Source organism: Pantherophis guttatus, chromosome 3 (assembly GCF_059756535.1).
Source record: "Pantherophis guttatus breed Tessera chromosome 3, ASM5975653v1, whole genome shotgun sequence".
Classification (NCBI taxonomy): domain Eukaryota; kingdom Metazoa; phylum Chordata; class Lepidosauria; order Squamata; family Colubridae; genus Pantherophis; species Pantherophis guttatus.
The window spans coordinates 167,425,730-167,442,863 of NC_142065.1; the positions used below are offsets into that span (position 1 = coordinate 167,425,730).

The 17,134-nt window shown below is 35.0% G+C and overlaps 1 protein-coding gene across 1 annotated transcript in view; it reads left to right on the forward strand.

Moving 5' to 3' along the window:
* LAMA3 (laminin subunit alpha 3) overlaps positions 1-17,134 on the forward strand; it is a 136,598-nt gene that overhangs the window by 31,720 nt on the left and 87,744 nt on the right. Inside the window, exons 9-20 of the mRNA XM_087891338.1 lie at positions 325-415; positions 1,599-1,730; positions 2,836-2,887; positions 4,242-4,279; positions 6,680-6,817; positions 7,186-7,232; positions 9,061-9,160; positions 10,084-10,136; positions 11,158-11,263; positions 12,032-12,131; positions 13,412-13,568; positions 15,124-15,262. Of these exons, the coding sequence (XP_087747464.1) occupies positions 325-415; positions 1,599-1,730; positions 2,836-2,887; positions 4,242-4,279; positions 6,680-6,817; positions 7,186-7,232; positions 9,061-9,160; positions 10,084-10,136; positions 11,158-11,263; positions 12,032-12,131; positions 13,412-13,568; positions 15,124-15,262 (1,153 nt within the window). The remainder of the gene's footprint in view (positions 1-324; positions 416-1,598; positions 1,731-2,835; positions 2,888-4,241; positions 4,280-6,679; positions 6,818-7,185; positions 7,233-9,060; positions 9,161-10,083; positions 10,137-11,157; positions 11,264-12,031; positions 12,132-13,411; positions 13,569-15,123; positions 15,263-17,134) is intronic.

The following is a 17,134-nucleotide window of genomic DNA, read 5'->3' on the forward strand; positions in this document are numbered from 1 at the left end:
CATGATAATGTAACCGTTTTTAATTTTATTTTGCCTTTTTCTTTAAACTTGATGCCCTGTGATATTATATAAAATCATGTGATTTTATATCAGAAAATGTTGCTAATCTCTGTTGAACCTAAAAATACTGTAACATTCCTGTTTCAGTCTGCATTCCTGATACATTGACAGAAATCCCAAGTCACTGAATTTCTGCTACATCAATCTTTTTCCTTATTGTGGAAACAAATTGAAAGTTGCTAAAACTTAAATCCTTTCTTGTTTATCTCTTCTTCTGATTGCATTTCTCTTATGCTAGTTTCTTCTGCATTTTACCCCACATAGCACAACACAGCTGGTATAAATTGTGAGAAATGTTTAAAGGGATACTATCGTCTGTATGGTGTTCCAGTCACGGCAGTGTATGGATGTATACGTATGTCAATTTTTCTATTCTTTGTACTAGCCCCTTCTCCTCAATATATGCTAATAAGAAAAAATAATTCAATATATTTTAACATGTGAAGTTTATTTATACTACCTATAATGCTTTCTTATTTTAGATTACATGGGAAAAGTTCTCTGTTAGGATGGTAAATGCCAAGCCTGTTGGACAATTGTATCTTTTGTATGTTTTGGTCTTTCTGATTTTTAATATATCTCCTATAAGGAGACATATACCTGTACCAGACAGTACCAATACCTCACAATGTATCTGAAGTAGGATAATTTGAATCTGATCATTTGTGCTGCAAGTGAGGTCACATTACTAAATGGTCTACCATTTTATCCTTAAAGGCACTTCATGGGGAGGTGTAGTTCTTCTGAAGAACTTAACAGCTAAGGGACCTATTTTTGGGTCTGTCTTTTAGACCATCTTAGAAAGTTTCTCTGGATGCCTCCAATTTTTAAAAGTTAGAGAAGTATCCATAAGGAAAGTGTTTTCAGTGAATGTATATGGTTATTCTCTATATACAATTCTGTCTATAGAGTGCATTGTTCAATGAGGTTCACCTGTACAGTATCAAATCTCATGTTCTTTTTGGAACTAAAGGCCATTCCTTATTTATTGTGACCTTTAAAAAAAAACCTCACTTTACTGCTGTGGTTCTGCTGTTTGGCACATTCTTTGTGTGTGCACTTGTATGATTTAAACAATGTTTTACTTTGTTTTAACGGTTTTTGGTAAGCTGCCATGGAAGCAGAATACAAATGCCAAAATAAAGGGAAACATTGTATCAAGGGCTCCATTGAAAGAGACATAAAAGTATGGTCATACAATTCCATTACAAGAAAGAGTCCTTAAAATATGGGAGCTAGTGGGAGTGAATAAAATCAAACTGTGTTTGATATCATTATAAATGATTCAGATCACTGTATTATCAATAACCTTCTAGAATGTAGTTGTAGCTGATTTAAGTTTTTGTACTTAAAAGGATATTGATGTGATAAGCTTCACACAGCATTTCAAGATAAAAAAAATAATATTATAATTATTAAATCTATTGCTGCCAAAGCAAAATCTGATGTACAGTAGGAATTCCTGTTATTATAATTCTAGTAAACTTCAGGAAATAAATGTATTTGAAGAAAGCTTTTGATGATGTCATTTCCTGTAGCCTGCAGGTGTAGCCCTGAATATTCCAATGGGTGTGAAGAAGGATCAGGTCACTGTTATTGTAAGCTGAACTATCAGGGTGAAACCTGTGATCGGTGTGCTGATGGATACCATAGTTTTCCCTTCTGTTACCGTGAGTATTACAGCACGTCCAGTGAATCTTTAAATTAATACCCATTGTTTTATTCAAGATTTTCTTACACTCGTTTTTATCCTAGTGCTATTTCTAAGCTATTCCTAAGTCATACTTCCAAATAAGGCAAGGAGATAAATATTTTATTTTATTGTTATGCAGTAGTCTTTTCTGAAATATGAGCTGAAACTGAACTTCTACAACAAGCATCTGGAGTTATATCTCTATGACAGATTAATTACCTAGATTGGAAAGCAGGCCACTCTATTTTTAAACATGGATGAATTTGCTCTCCTCACTTCTAATTTTTTCCTTCCTCGCTTGATGTTCCAATGCTATAATTGTTTTTCAGTCTAGTGCAACCATAGCACTTATGGACTGTGATCATGACACATTATAGTAGAAGAATAATTGCTTTGAAGTATTGCTATAAATATCAAGGTATTTGCTAACATGGAGATATTGCAGAAGCTGAAAATGAAGAAGATGGAACAAGAGAGGGTCTGAATTAGAAATATAATTACCTTGGTAGAAAAAATAGGGAGAAGGAAATGATATTCCACAAAATTTTCTGACTGAATAAAAACTACAGGGTATCCTTCAACAGCCAGTCCTCATTCTTTCTCACCTTGTGAGAGAGAAAATTCTTATTAGAAGGAAAGAATAAATCAAGGTAAGGGAAGGTGAATATTGAGCAAGAGATGGATAAGGTACAGGGAGAAAAATGGTTGAGGGAAGCAGCTGAGTCATGGAAGGCAAACTTTTGCCATGAAAGGATGATTGGAACAAGAGGAAGAGAGGTAGAACAGACAGAGTGGGGAAAATGAATCAAGTAGAGATGCTGAGGAGAGAAGGTGAGACCCAGGAAATTATTGTGGTGAGAAGAGAGAAGATGTTGAAACAAAGAGTGATGTAATGGTGACAACTGAGATAATAAGAGATTTAAAAAGGTTTTTAAAATCTCCTTCTCCCCAGGTTTGTTTAAACAGGCCTTGGTAGACCAGTCACAGTATAAAAAAATATAGTAAATGATCTTGTCTCTGGTTATTTATCTAAATGGCTGCTTCTTTTATTCTTCTTTTAAAAGGAATTCCTATCTCCCCAGCTACAACTCAGAAACCAGCAATCCCTTCAGTCCCTGGTCATACTGATGGCAAGTTTATTTCTTACTTTTTTGTCTATAACTTATCATTTACTAACAGAGTATCAATTATACATGCATCATTGATACAGGTTTTTTTTAGAGAATAGCTCCCAAACTGTGGAACACAGTGTCCACAAATGTATAGGGGCATGATATGCAGATTTAAATAGTGCTGTTTCCATCCTTATCTATCATTACCTAACAGGCATATGCTGATTAGAGCAAATTAAAAAAATAGTTTATTTTTAACTGACCTTATCTGTGATTGGAGAGAATGACTGTATTAAATCTAAATGACAGACTTGTCTGTAAATCCACATAAATTTTGCTGCAAAATGCCCAATCTCTGTTCTACACAGCTTTACAAGTTCATCTAGTCTTTTTCATAACCTAGACTAGTCAGTTTCCCAATCTGTTTGGGAACTTGTTAATTTGATTTTCGTTGATTATTGGTTGGTTGTGAAATTTGGACAGTATTGCAATAGTCATTGGGAACTGGGTGGTGTATAAATTGCGTTAGCAAATAAATAATCCCCCTTATTTTGAAGTTTAGCTGACTTCAAAACAGGGTTGAACCAATTCATGGAAGTCATGCAGATCATTGGCTATTAGTCTTGAAGGCAGTATGCTTGTGTCTGAAGGCCATTTGCTGGAACACCAATGGGTTTCCTTGTGCAGTTGACTGGCAACTTTGAGAACAGACTACTGGGATAGATGGGACAAGGGTCTGATCCTGCAGGGCATTGCTCACATTCTTATGTCCATTTTCCCTCAAGATTATAATCAAATGATAGAATACAATGCTTTCCAGAGGTTGAACTTTTGTTATCCCATTGCAATACTGTACCATGGGAGCAAGTAATGTGAAATATTCTGGCCTGAGATTCTGGAGACCCAAACATAGCCAGATAGATAACTAGCCCAAATAATTCTCTTTATTCTGATGACTGAGTTCATTCAGGCTAGTGGTGGGAGTGGTCTAAGCCAGAATGAGCAACTGAGAAGAATGTTCTTTTCATGTGAATTTTAAAAGTATATCATACAGACATATATTTAAAAATGCATATGCAAGTACTGTACAACTACACCAATAGACACCTGCAGAGGATGTCAACCTTTGCTTATTAAGAGTTTATCCATCACAGGGCCCTCTGGCATAGGAAGCTTCTTAGCACAGGAAATCTTTAACTGGAAGCTATCTGACATCTGTTTCTGCACCTGGATTATTACTCTGCAATTCCCTTAGCTATTTAGAGCTTTGTCTAGGCAGCATCAACCTCTCCCAACCTTGCAACTTCAATCAATCAAGACATTCTTGACAAATGCTGTAACATTGTCGTGCTTTTCTCTTTTCCGGTATTAGGCAGTCGTTGCAGACCAGGATATTTTGGAACACGTTGTCAGCGTAAGTTTTGCTATTCTTCTGGGAAATGCCAAAGTTAACTGCTGAAGAACATCATTGGGAGACTTTTTTTCACTCCTGTTGTGCTTGAAATCCATAGCTATTGTTAACATTTTAAATTCATTTGTTTTAAATACAGCCTGACAATGTTATAGCTCAGGGGTGTTTGATAATGATATTTGCGATCACAATACAGGTTCATTGTCAATGCCAGACTAGATTTCAGGGTATTATCTGTGACAGATGTGCAGTTGGGTATTTCCATTATCCTTTCTGTTGAAGTAGATTATGATTTGTTTTTATATTTTAAGCATTTATAAATGGCACTCATCAGGTGAAAAGGCAGGTTAGAAAGTTTAAAAATGAATGCAAATTAAAACAGTCATAAAATATATTGTGTCATAAAATATATTGAGAACTGAATTTTCTTCTAATTCAGGGTTCTCAAATTTCTGAAGATTAAAATATTTTTTTTTTAAATTAAAACTGAGGCACATTTATTTATGTAAACAGAAATATTTGTGCTTTAAAAAAGGTTTTCAGATCAAAAGGCAAGATTTAACCTACAGACAGAATCAACTATCCACTAAATCAGGGGTCTCCAACCTTGGCAACTTTAAGACTTGTGGACTTCAACTCCCAGAATTCCTCAGCCAGCTCGGCTGGGAGTTGAAGTCCACAAGTCTTAAAGTTGCCAAGGTTGGAGATCCCTGCACTAAATCAAAACTTGGAGTATATGCTAGAACTGCTATGCTGATGCTATCAGTTCTCTGTGCTGCATATTGCATGTCTCCCACATGGAGAGCAGTGTCTCTAAATTAACATACACCAGAGAGAAAGATATAGGAACGTTTCAGGAGGCCTCCCAGTTTCCAAATACCCTGCATATATTAATATACTGGGACCTGGGTAGGAGGAAAAGGCATAAGAAACTTTTTGTGTGGTAAATTGGTACCTATTTCATTGGCTCAATTGACAGAGATAGAAAAGAATTGTTTGTTTGTTTTTTAAATATAAACATTAACACAAGGAAAAAAAAATATTCCTTTTTTTTAAATTCAGCATATTTTTTCAGGGAAGGAAATAATCCCTTCACCCACAGAAATTAGGTTTCATTGATTTCTTTGAAATTTGCTTTGGAGAGACAAAAGGAAATTAAAGGTTTAAACAGAATACCATAGTAAATTAATTTCTTATTTTTCTCATCTAGAATGCAACTGTGCTGTAGTTGGATTTGTGGACAACACATGTGGCTCCTAGGGCAATGGTCTTTGCCATCCAAATTATGCTGGGTCCAAATACAGCCAGTTATTCTTGGTTATTAAGATCCCCCAGGTGCTGGATCTGAGTAAACAGGTTTATTTTCTGCCTTTTCATTCAGACACTTCTATTTACAAGTAACATTTAGCTGACTTACTAGTTTTTGGAAAGTATTTGTTTTTCCTAATAGGTATTGTTAGCTTTCTGAGTTTGAAGTCTAATGCAGCTTCCTCAATACTTGAGATAAATTTAGTCTCATTCAAAAATGGCTACCCTGTAGGAAGAAGCACTATAGTTATAGATCTAAAATTTTCTGAGATCCCTGTAGTCCTCTGTGGTTCAACTGCTTTGCTGAGCTCTGTTTGAATGATTATTGAAAAGTGGTTGGTAATTTCCTGCTTAAATTGTAGTGCAATCTTAAAATAAGCTTGGTATAGTACAAACAAATAGAAAAAAAAAGAGAACCTTAGTTTGCCCTGCCCACTTTCCATCATCATTCTGTCCACTCTGACTCTTGTCTGCCTCCACATACGAAGGTTTTTATGTGTAGAACATGAATCTTTTTACCTATTAAATATTTCTTTGTCATTCTTTGCAGATGTAGTTTTTTGTTATGGCCCTTCATTGCTGTTGAACTGTGTCATTTCTCATCTGGGATAAATGAGAGGTTCAGAGCCCTGCAAAGCAGCTTAGCATTGGTCACATTTGCCTGATTTTCTTCCTTTTTGACTTAACCCCAATATTTCCAATGGAGACATTAATATGATAGGAACAGAGCTTTCCTTTTTTTCAAGAGCTTACTTTTGTAGATAGGGCTTACAATAAATGAATTGGCCAAGTTTATATACCTGTGTCCAAAAGAGAAATGTGGAATGCATTATTCCACAAAGAAAAAATCATAGCTTCCTTGAGCAGTTGTAAAGCATGTGTAAAATCACGCTGGAAAAAGGTTAAAAGTAATGATTTCCAAATTCTGACCTTCAGGTGATGGGAAATTAGAATTATATAATCTTTAGAGAGAAATGCCAACAATTGGTAAAGATGGGATTTGTAAACCAAAAGATGAGAACTTAGAATTTGGAGATAGCATATCACCCATCACATGGCTCTTTCATTCTTTCTAAAATTAACATCTTTTTGCAGCTTGTCAGTGTTCAATGTATGGCTCCTACCAAGACACATGTCATCCAACCTCAGGCCAATGTGATTGTCGACCTGGTTTCATAGGCCAGCAGTGTGATAGATGTATCTCAACAAGTAGTACTTTTCCTTATTGCCAAGGTAAGAATTACAACGACAGTCTTATTTATAGAAACATTGTACAGTCAGCAGCTGGTATGGATTTGTCTGAGATCAGAAGATTTTGATCAGCTCAGCTCCCACCATACCTTCTAAAGAAGTGTATTGCTTTTGATAAAATGCTTGGAATCTTGAATTGAGTGGGCTTTTTGGTCAGTCCTGACTCAGCACAGAGAAATGCTTTTCAGATTATAAATGATTATTTCATATTCTGAAAGAAAACTGCTGTAGGGATAAACAGTGAGTCACTGTTGAACAAGGTGAAATTCTTTGAACTTGAACTTCCTGTATAAATTGATAAAAGTAAAGTTTTGAGAGTAATACTACCTTTTTTTATAATTGTTAAAAAGGGGTCATTGATGAATGTGATCCTGCTGGAACCAGAGATCCTTATTCTGTAAGTATTATATAATTAGTATGGTATTATATAAATAGCATGAAGGGATATCAGTTAAAAAGAATAATTAACCAAGGTAGTACTGAATATATAGACAAAGAAGTCAGATAAATCAGAAAAGTAGGTAAATTTAATCTGTGAAAGAGAATATAAATCATCTACGGGTGTCTAAAACAACTCAAGTAACTAAATTAGCAGATCCAGTAGAAGGGAATTATAAGGAAGTTTATTTAATTTCAAGATTAGGAAAAAAAAGTTGTTACAGGTAGTCCTTGAACTATGATTACAATTGGGACTAGAATTTCCATTTCTAAGAATGTGATTGTTAAGTGAGTCACGCCTAATTTTACAACTTTTTTTGCCATGGTTTGTTAAGTGAATCACTGCAGTTGATAAATGAATCATGGTTTTAAGCAAATCTGGCTCGCCCATTGACTTTGCTTGTTGGAAGCCAGCTGAAAAAGTCACAAATGGTGATCACATGATCCCGGAATGCTGCAACCATCATAAATACATGTTGTCAAGCACTTCAATTTTGATCATGCGTTCATGGGGATGCTACAACATTTGTAAGTGTGAAGACGAATTATTAGCCACTATTTTCAGTGCCTTTGTAACTTTGGTGGTTGTAAGTCAAGGACTACCTATACCAGGGCTGTCAAACTGGCGGTCCGTGGGCCGGATGCGTCACACCAGAAGCTCCGCAAAGGCAAAAAACATCGCGATAGGTTACAATACGTCGCGTGACTCAATCGAGTTTGACACCCATGACCTATACCATAAGAGTTGCTTTATAGTGGGAAATAAAATATTCTGTTGCAATAATAGGAAGCATTTTCACCAGAAGTATTTAAACAGAGGCTAAACATTCAGAAATGTCCAGGAATCTCAATTTTGTTGAGCTAATAATCACATATGAAAGGTCAACAATATGTCATGGATTCTTTGGCAAAATAGCTGTGTGGGATATTTAACCATTCACAGAATGGCTGCCATGGGAGACATAAAACAGTATTATCAGCCCTGAATGATTCTTTTTACCCTACTTGCTTTTCTCCAGACAAAAAAACCTGAGCTGCTATTGCAATCTTGTTTATTTTCTATGTAAAACATGAAAAGATTAAGAGAACAAGGAGCCATGTAACACTCTGTGGCATATACTAGTGTTTTTGGTGCCATTTAGAAAACTTGTCCTTGTTGGAAGAGTTCTATATTAAATAATTTCTAAGATTGTAATCTGTTGTAAGATTTCCCACTTTTTGATATAAAATCCTCAGCTCTCCTTTTGAGTCCAGCAAATATTACAGTCAGTATAGTCTAATAAAAAGGAATGTGGTGACTCAGTGGCTAAGACACTGAGCTTGTCGATTGAAAGGTCGGCAGTTCAGCGGTTCGAATCCCTAGTGCTACGTAACGGGGTGAGTTCCCGTTACTTGTCCCAGCTTCTGCCAATCTAGCAGTTCGAAAGCACGTAAAAAATGCAAGTAGAAAAATAGGGACCATCTTTGGTGGGAAGGTAACAGTGTTCCATGCACCTTTGGCCTTTAGTCATGCCTGCCACATGACCATGGAGATGTCTTCGGACAGCGCTGGCTCTTCGGCTTTGAAACGTCCCCTAGAGTCGGGAACAACTAGCAAATATGTGCAAGGGGAACCTTTATCTTTTTATAGTCTAATAGTTACGGACTAAGGATCACTTGTAGATATAATTGACAGCTTTTTTGTTAAATCAATTCTAAAATTGTTCCCTATCTAATTTTCCATATTATTAGCATGTATGACCCTTAGTTTTCTTTATTAACAAATGTATTTTCCTCTTCATCGTTAGGGCTATTGCCAGTGCCTACAAAATGTAGAAGGCCCAACCTGTAGCATCTGTAAACCACTTTACTGGAACCTGGCCAGTGCTAATCCTTATGGATGTATAGGTAACTGTGCATATAATGAAAAGAAAATCTATTTTCCTCCTATTATTTTCAGACCATTTGAGATTTTCCAAATCTATTTTGTCGTCATCAGCCTTGAAAAGAATAGAGTAGAATGGAGGGGTTCCATGCTACTGAAATGTTTGTGAGGCCTTTCAGTGTGTAACACTAGACATTCATGGAGATTTTGCTTTTTGTTTATGTTGCAAAAAGCTTTCTAATGTAGTTTGCAAAATTCATACTTTGCAATACATTGCAAATGGATGTGTAGTGTATTCTTTCTCCCACAAATAATCACATCATCTATATAGTAATGTGCTTGCCTCAGTCAAAATAGAAATCAGTATTGAAGTGACATTATTAATTAATGTGATGGTCAACGCTGGACAAAGAAGTTTGATTAGGAAAAAGAAAATAATGTTTGCAGCAGACTCATTAGAGAAAAGAGTTGATATTTAGCACAACGAAAAACAAATAAGAGAGAAAGTTTATGATTCAATTGCTGCCATCTCTCAGAATCCCAGTAAGTATGGAAATTGCAGGGTAAATCTCAGGTTTATTTCTTGTACTTCTCCACTGCCGCCATCTTGAAGTCATTGTTGAAATAGGAAATGCTATTTTAATTTAATTCAAAAATTTTATTCTGTTCTAATCTTTTGAGACTCTTGCTTCCTTCTCTCCATTATTTTTAACATTGTGCCTGAAACTGAGGTTTGGAGAACTTGAAAATTTGTACACCCTGTACTGGTGCATCATTTTAGTCTTTTTTTTTTTTAAGAATTATGGAGAAACTTAAAATCTGTCTATCAGCTGTATAAAACCACCAGAACTCAGAAGTCCAGGATTTGTCTTTTGATTAGGGAACCCCAGTATTATAATCAAGTTCTCATTAGCTGGGATTCAGATAACTTTGTTTCCTTTTGCAGACTGCCAGTGTGATGTAGCTGGAGTACTAAGTGGTATTAGAGAATGTCAGCAGGTAAAAGCATTTTATTTACTAACAGTTTACGTACATTCTGTTTTACATTAAAAAAATTACAGAAGCCTTTTTATGAAGTAAAAACAATATATATATTTAAAATAAATATTTGTATTTAAGATTAAAATTACAACAATAAAAACAAATACAAACTTTTTTAAAAAATAGAAGAATAAAAAGAAAAAATAGAAATTCCGAAAAATATAGTAAAGAAAAATGGAAATATATAAATATTCTTCTGTATAAACAATTTTAATGACTTATTACTTTTATCTTAAAATACAATAAATATATTCTTCAGATATCTTATCCGTAATCCAGAAACAAATCCTTAAAGTCTTGTTGTTCAGTCCTGATCAGAAAAAGTCATTAAGGGTTATCAGATAGAACAACATATCCTTTTTAATCTTGATAAAATAAACCAGCCTCATATTCCTTCCTTTTATTTTTTAACAATCTTGATCTTTATTTCCTTCAAACAATGAACTGGAATTTGATTTCTCTTCATTTCTTCTTTGTCCCTTCTCACAAAATTCTTCGAAACTTTAACAAGTCTCTTTTCTAAAACTCAAGGTATGAAAACTATTCAGTCTTAGTTTGTTATTGGTATATCCTTTTTAAGACATCATTAGAAAGGATCACTAATGGAGAACTCTCAGATTGTGACTCCTGGAATTTGTGAAGAAATAAACTTAATAGAATTTAATAGCATATTGATGTTTTTATGTTCTCAGGACAATTTCCAATATATTTCACCTTATAGAGTGGCTGCAGTTGTAAGTTAATGGAAATTCATGAGAGAATGTTTTCAGTCTGTTCTACTACCTGGAACCTGTTTTCTGAATTATAGGAGGACATCAAACATGTGCATTTCTAATGAAGCAATCCAATAAACTATTCTATTTGTGTCTATATGCCCATTTACCACATAATGTCCAAAGCTTTCCTCTGTGCTGCTGTTGATATCAATGGAAAGATTGAAACTCTCCTTGGTTTTTTCCTTCCAACTCTCCCCTTATAGTTGGGTGGTGAATGTTATTGCAAACCTAATGTTTGTGGAGATCCTTGTGATACTTGTGAAGCTGGTTATTATGGCCTGGAAACCAAAAATTATTTTGGATGTCAAGGTACAGTATGGCTTTTTAAAAGCAAAATTTGATACAGAATAATACATTTCTGAAAAGATTGTTTATGTCAGGGGTGGGCAACAGTGACCCTTTTACAACCTGTGGACTTCAACTCCCAGAATTCCTGAGACAGCCAAGCTGGCTCAGGAATTCTGGGAGTTGAAGTCCACAGGTCATAAAGGGGCCATATTTGCCCACCCCTGGTTTATGTATTATTGCTGTATAACAGCTTTGAGTATCTTGTACTCATACAATATTGAGCCTTCTAAGTAAAATCTAGGAGGTTAATCCACCTTAATCAACTTCAGTTAGTGAATAGGTATTTCAAGAGAGGCAAGGGCAAGACAGAACAAGCATCCAACAAAACTTCCATTTATAAATTGGCTATAGTGTAATACAATCAAACTCATTTATAATTTTAGCTTTCGATAAATATTTTGCTTAAATAAGATATATTTTAAAATAGATGGCTAATATAATAAATATTCAATGTTTTGAAAAATATTTTACTTTAGTATGAGAATCATTTAGAATATAATAGTGTATTCTTCAGTAGTGACCCTCATGAAAAGACAAGACAAACCTGTATTGGAAGTGGATATGATCCAGACTTCTTATAAATGAGATGGTCTCCAACGTTCCTTCTCATTCTGTAATTGAAAAACATCTTGTTTATCTTTCTTTCTATAGAAACCTATAGTACTTCTAGTAGTGTGTTGTGTTTATTATCTGACCAAAATTTAATTTGATTCTATTTTTCACTGGCAGGATGCAAATGTGATGTGGGAGGGTCTGTAAGTTATGTCTGCAATGACCTGACAGGTGACTGCCAGTGCAGAAGGCACATAATTGGGAAAACTTGTATGGAGTAAGTAAAATGGGAAGACTTTTTTTGTGGCATCCCTCTTCCATTATGCAAATCAGGAAAATCACAAGCCACGTATCTTTTTCCTCATATTGCAACAAACCGACAAGGTTTAAGGAAAGAGCCTGTAGTACAGTGGACTAAAGCACTGTTATTAACAGATTAACATCTGCTGCTTGCAATTACTGCAAGTTCAAATCTCACCAGGCTCAAGATTGACTCAGCCTTCCATCCTTTCAAAGGTAAGTGAAATGAGGACCCAGATTGTGGGGGAAATAAGATGACTTTGTATATAAATATATAAAAGTATGAAGGCTATTGCTTAACGCATTGTAAGCCGCCCTGAGTCTCCGGAGAAGGGTGGCATATAAATTTTAAAAAAAGAAAAAGAAAAAGAAAGAAAAAGAAAAACAGAATAATTACAAAGTGTATTTTGTTAGGCATTATTAGACATTTTCTCTCTAGAAGTAAGCTTCATGATTTATAATGTAGTATGAAATGAGCTATGGTTACATAACAATTACAATATTTAAGTAGCAATAGCAATAGCGCTTAGAATTATGTACCTCTTCATAGTGCTTTATAGCCCTCAATAAGAGGCTTACAGAGTCAGCATATTGCCCTCAAAAATCTGGGTCCTCATTTTACAGACCTCGGAAGGATGGAAGCTGAGTCAACCTTGAGCCAGTGCGAATTGAACTGCCGAATTGTTGGCAGTCAGCAGAAGTAGCCTGCAATACTGCATTCTAACCACTGCGCCTGTACTGTGTTCCCAAATGGATTTCATGGGGCTGTACCCCAGTTGTGAATCTCACCCAACAAGCTGCCCATTTACTCCTTTCTTTTTAGTTTTGCTTTTGGTGAAGGCAGTTTTGTTTAAGTCTGAGATGAATGCTAATCCTGATTGCTAGTAAGAGCTGTGCTATTTCAATTTTTATATTATCTACTATGTACTTAAATATTCATGTGTTATAGCATGATTTGAATTTTGGATTATTTTGAAGTTATTTTTTAAAGACAAAGCAGGAAATATGGTGCCTGAATAAATGATAAAATATATTGTCGATGTTAAGTAAATTAAAGCTTCATGTATAGGGACAATGTACTTTGCTAGGGATCCTATGAGCAGGAGGAAAATTATTGTCTTAAATGCAAATTTTCCAATGGTTTGTGAAAAACAGTATGCTAAATAAATATTTGACCCAGTAGAGTCTTATGTTAATATATAACACATTAATGTTTAAAAAGGAAGCAAGACATTATTATTCTCTCGTTTATGAAAGGCCTGAAAAGAATTATTATCTACCTGATTTACATCACATGAAGTTTGAAATTGAGGATGGTACATCTCCTAATGGAAGAGGAGTCCGGTTTGGTTATAATCCTCAAGAATTTCCTGGCTTCAGTTGGAGAGGTTATGTGCAGATGTCTTCAATACAGGCATGTACTTTACTTTGGTCCAGATATGTTGTGTGAATTAATCCTGGTCTGACTGCACCATCTCTTTAATCCTACTGGAATCGTTTTCACAGATTTAAATTCCTTTCTTTAGTTTTGTCTACTCCCTGTCTAGATTTGTTGGATCATGTCACCTATCAAGACAGGAAAGACAATAGTTGTGATCTAACACATTTGAAATGAACAAGGTTAGGAAAACTGTTTTAGGTGGTGAAAAAGGAGATGGAAAACACAGCATTTCTCAATAAAATTTGGTCTCTTTATTATACTGTTTGCAGAAGGACCTAGGTGATGATTCCATCTAATTTTCTTAGCAGTAACTAAGACATCCTGGAACAGCAGATTGATATACCTATAACAATTTTTCAGAACAATTAGATAATTAGGCTTTATATAAATCTTGGTTCTTCTACAGCCATATAGAAACATTTGACATGCCTTTTTTCAGCAGCAGTGTTGGGAATTAATAGAATTCAACCTACTAAAAGTAATTGTGTGTTACAAAACCTGAATATTTATATGAAAAAAATATTGGTAGTCTAATCACTAAAAAGGAGAAATATATTCAGAAATTAAATTACCTATAGGTTTTGATTCATTAATTGAATTCCTTTTAGCAGTATCCATTTATTTAGCATTGGGATTTAGCATTAGAAATTCGTGTTTGCCCAAACACCAATTAAAATGTAATTTATAAGTATGTTTAAATTGAAAGCAGCTTGTTGACAACACTGGGAATTATTCCTGGTTATTTTCTGTGACATTAATTTATGAGACATGAGACTACAGCCCATCTGCTTTCACTGTACTGGTCAACATCATATTTGAAAATAAGAACAGTGAGAGTAGGATTAACTTATTTGTAGACTTCTGAGAAAAAATGGAGGTGATGCTCTGTTTTCATTACAAATATACCTGAAATCAAATTGTTACATTTCTATGAACATAATAAAAAGAATGATTTTGAAGAAAATGATTGTCTTCAAACAATGATAAGAGGCGTAATGTATGGAACTCTTTCCGGCTGTATTGTTAATGATAGTGAGCTATAACACAATATTAATGTATTAAAGGGGGAAATACCCTATTTTTCAAATATCTAATATAAAATTGGCCAGAGAATGGCCATAATACAAAGTATATAATATTTGATTGTTCAAATGCAATATTTCAACAAATTAGTACCAAAGTAATTGGATAACACTACATGATACAACAGTCCTTCACTGATTCACTTGGCAATCATAGCAGAAATGAAGTCCCTGAATTCAGTGGGGTTTACTCTCAGGAAGATGAATATAAGAAAGTAACCTTGGCGATGAGCCTCAGACTATTGACAAATAAGGCATTGTATCTAAATATATCAGTTTATATACTTGATTGGGTTTCATTGGGAAATGTTTTATTCTTTTTGGACCTAGAGTAAAGTCTACCCATAGTGTTACATTTTCTAATGTTTCTAGATGTTTCCTGTCTTTCGGTGGTAGTATTAAGTAATTTGCTTTCCTGTCCTCTTCTTTGCTTGTTATTTTCCCAGCCAGAGGTGGTAGTTCCTGTCACTGTGGCTTCTCCTAAGCTCTTCCATCTAGTACTGCACTATGTCAGCTTGGTTTCAAAACACTCTAAAGGGAAGATCTCAATTGCTGAGGGAAAACATTTTGACCCTAATAACACTTGTAAGTGAATTACATTTCTTGCTAGGTTTGCCTGTCTTCTCTCTTCCTTCCTTCAGAAAAGGCTTCTTTCTCTATGTATTCAGCGGCATGTCTGTATCTATTTATAGAGAGAGAGAGAGAGATCTTTTTTCCCCTTATAGATATTGAATATTTTGCTTGCATGGCTTACCCTTTTGGCACTTTATGGCTGTCTATCTTTTTCTTGTTTTATTAACTTCCATTTTACAGAATGAAGTCAGGATAACTTTGAGTGTGAAGAAACCAAAACCCTATTTATTTCATGTTATCTTGAGGTATATAAATCCTGGAACTGCAATAGTATCTGGCCACATAACAGCTTATCAATCTCGGACCCTAAAAGGTAGGTAAGCAGGATGGATGTAGAATTCGGTGAATGACATGCAATGAAATTCAGTGCAATTCAGAGTGTATTTAACAAGGCTTGTTTACATAATCCAGTGAGTTTTGTGCATTTTGTAGTCTCTTACTCGGTGCTTGATCTTGTCAGCTTTCGTTTTGGGCAGGCTTCTGATAGGTGTTGTATCAGCCATGCATTTTCTTTCCTTTTTTTTTTTCTAAAAAAAAAATTGATTTATATGCCACCCTTCTCCGGAGACTCAGGGCGGCTTACAATGTGCTCAGCAATAGCCTTCATACTTTTGTATATTTTTATACAAAGTCAGCTTATTGCCCCCACAATCTGGGTCCTCATTTTACCTACCTTAGAAAGGATGGAAGGCTGAGTCAACCTTGAGCCTGGTGAGATTTGAACTTGCAGTAATTGCAGGCAGCTGATGTTAATAACTGTTAATAACAGTGCTTTAGTCTGCCATGCCACCAGGCTCTTTCCTGCATGCATATTGTATTATTCCCCACATCCCCCACATATAGACTGTGCTTGTGCAACATGTTTAATCAGTTTTCTTAAAGGCCATGAGTTGCTTGCTTTTAACACCATATATTTCATTAGTGGTAATTGTCCTTTTGTGAATCTGTCTGTGTGCATTTGACTTAGTACGCTATGCCAGCCTATTTACATAGTTCAACATAGTATCTAACCTCAGAAAATAGGATAATTCTGTTATTAGTTAAGTGTTTTGTGCGATCATAAATATGTGTTCTGAGTGCTTTAAATCACAGTTTTCTTTGAAGATATTTGAAAGCTCACATAACCAAATTTAAACATTGAATGTAGGCAATACATTGAATCAGCACCCTGACTCAGTTCAAGATTCTGTGGGCATCTCCACTAGGCTATGGGTGATCTATCTGCCCTTAGTGACATATAATTAATTATATGTAACATAAAAGTGGCAGAAATATCCTATTTGGTCACAAATCCAGAACAAATTGTTTTAATCACTCTGGATATAAGCAGGGTCAAACTAAAGAAAAGTATAAAGCCCCCCAGATACTCAGTTGTCATGCTTTTCCTTTAAATTTTTTTTTACTTGTCTTTGAACAAGTGTTTATGAAAACAAGCCCTACAACCCAGCAAATTAAACAATTTTCAGTTGCTGTATTTTTCTAGTATCCTTTGTTGTCACAAAAGATGCCGACATGTGCATGTCATGCTCACGATCTTCATAATTAATCCATATTTCTCTGTGCTTGCCATTATTAGATCTTTAGTGCTGACAGATGTTTCTTAAGGTGCTTTTAGGAAAAGTGATTTTGGCAGACTTGCTTTTGGCTTTAATCATGTGCCTTTAAAAGCTACCATTTCCAGCTCCTATGTAGCAAGCTATGTTATTTGACAGGGATTAGAACTTGAAATATGGGTGCTTTGTCTGAGAGGTTAATACAATGTGAAAGGTACATATACTGAGCTTTGGTTAGATGAGTGTTTCTCAACTTGATAACTTTAAGATG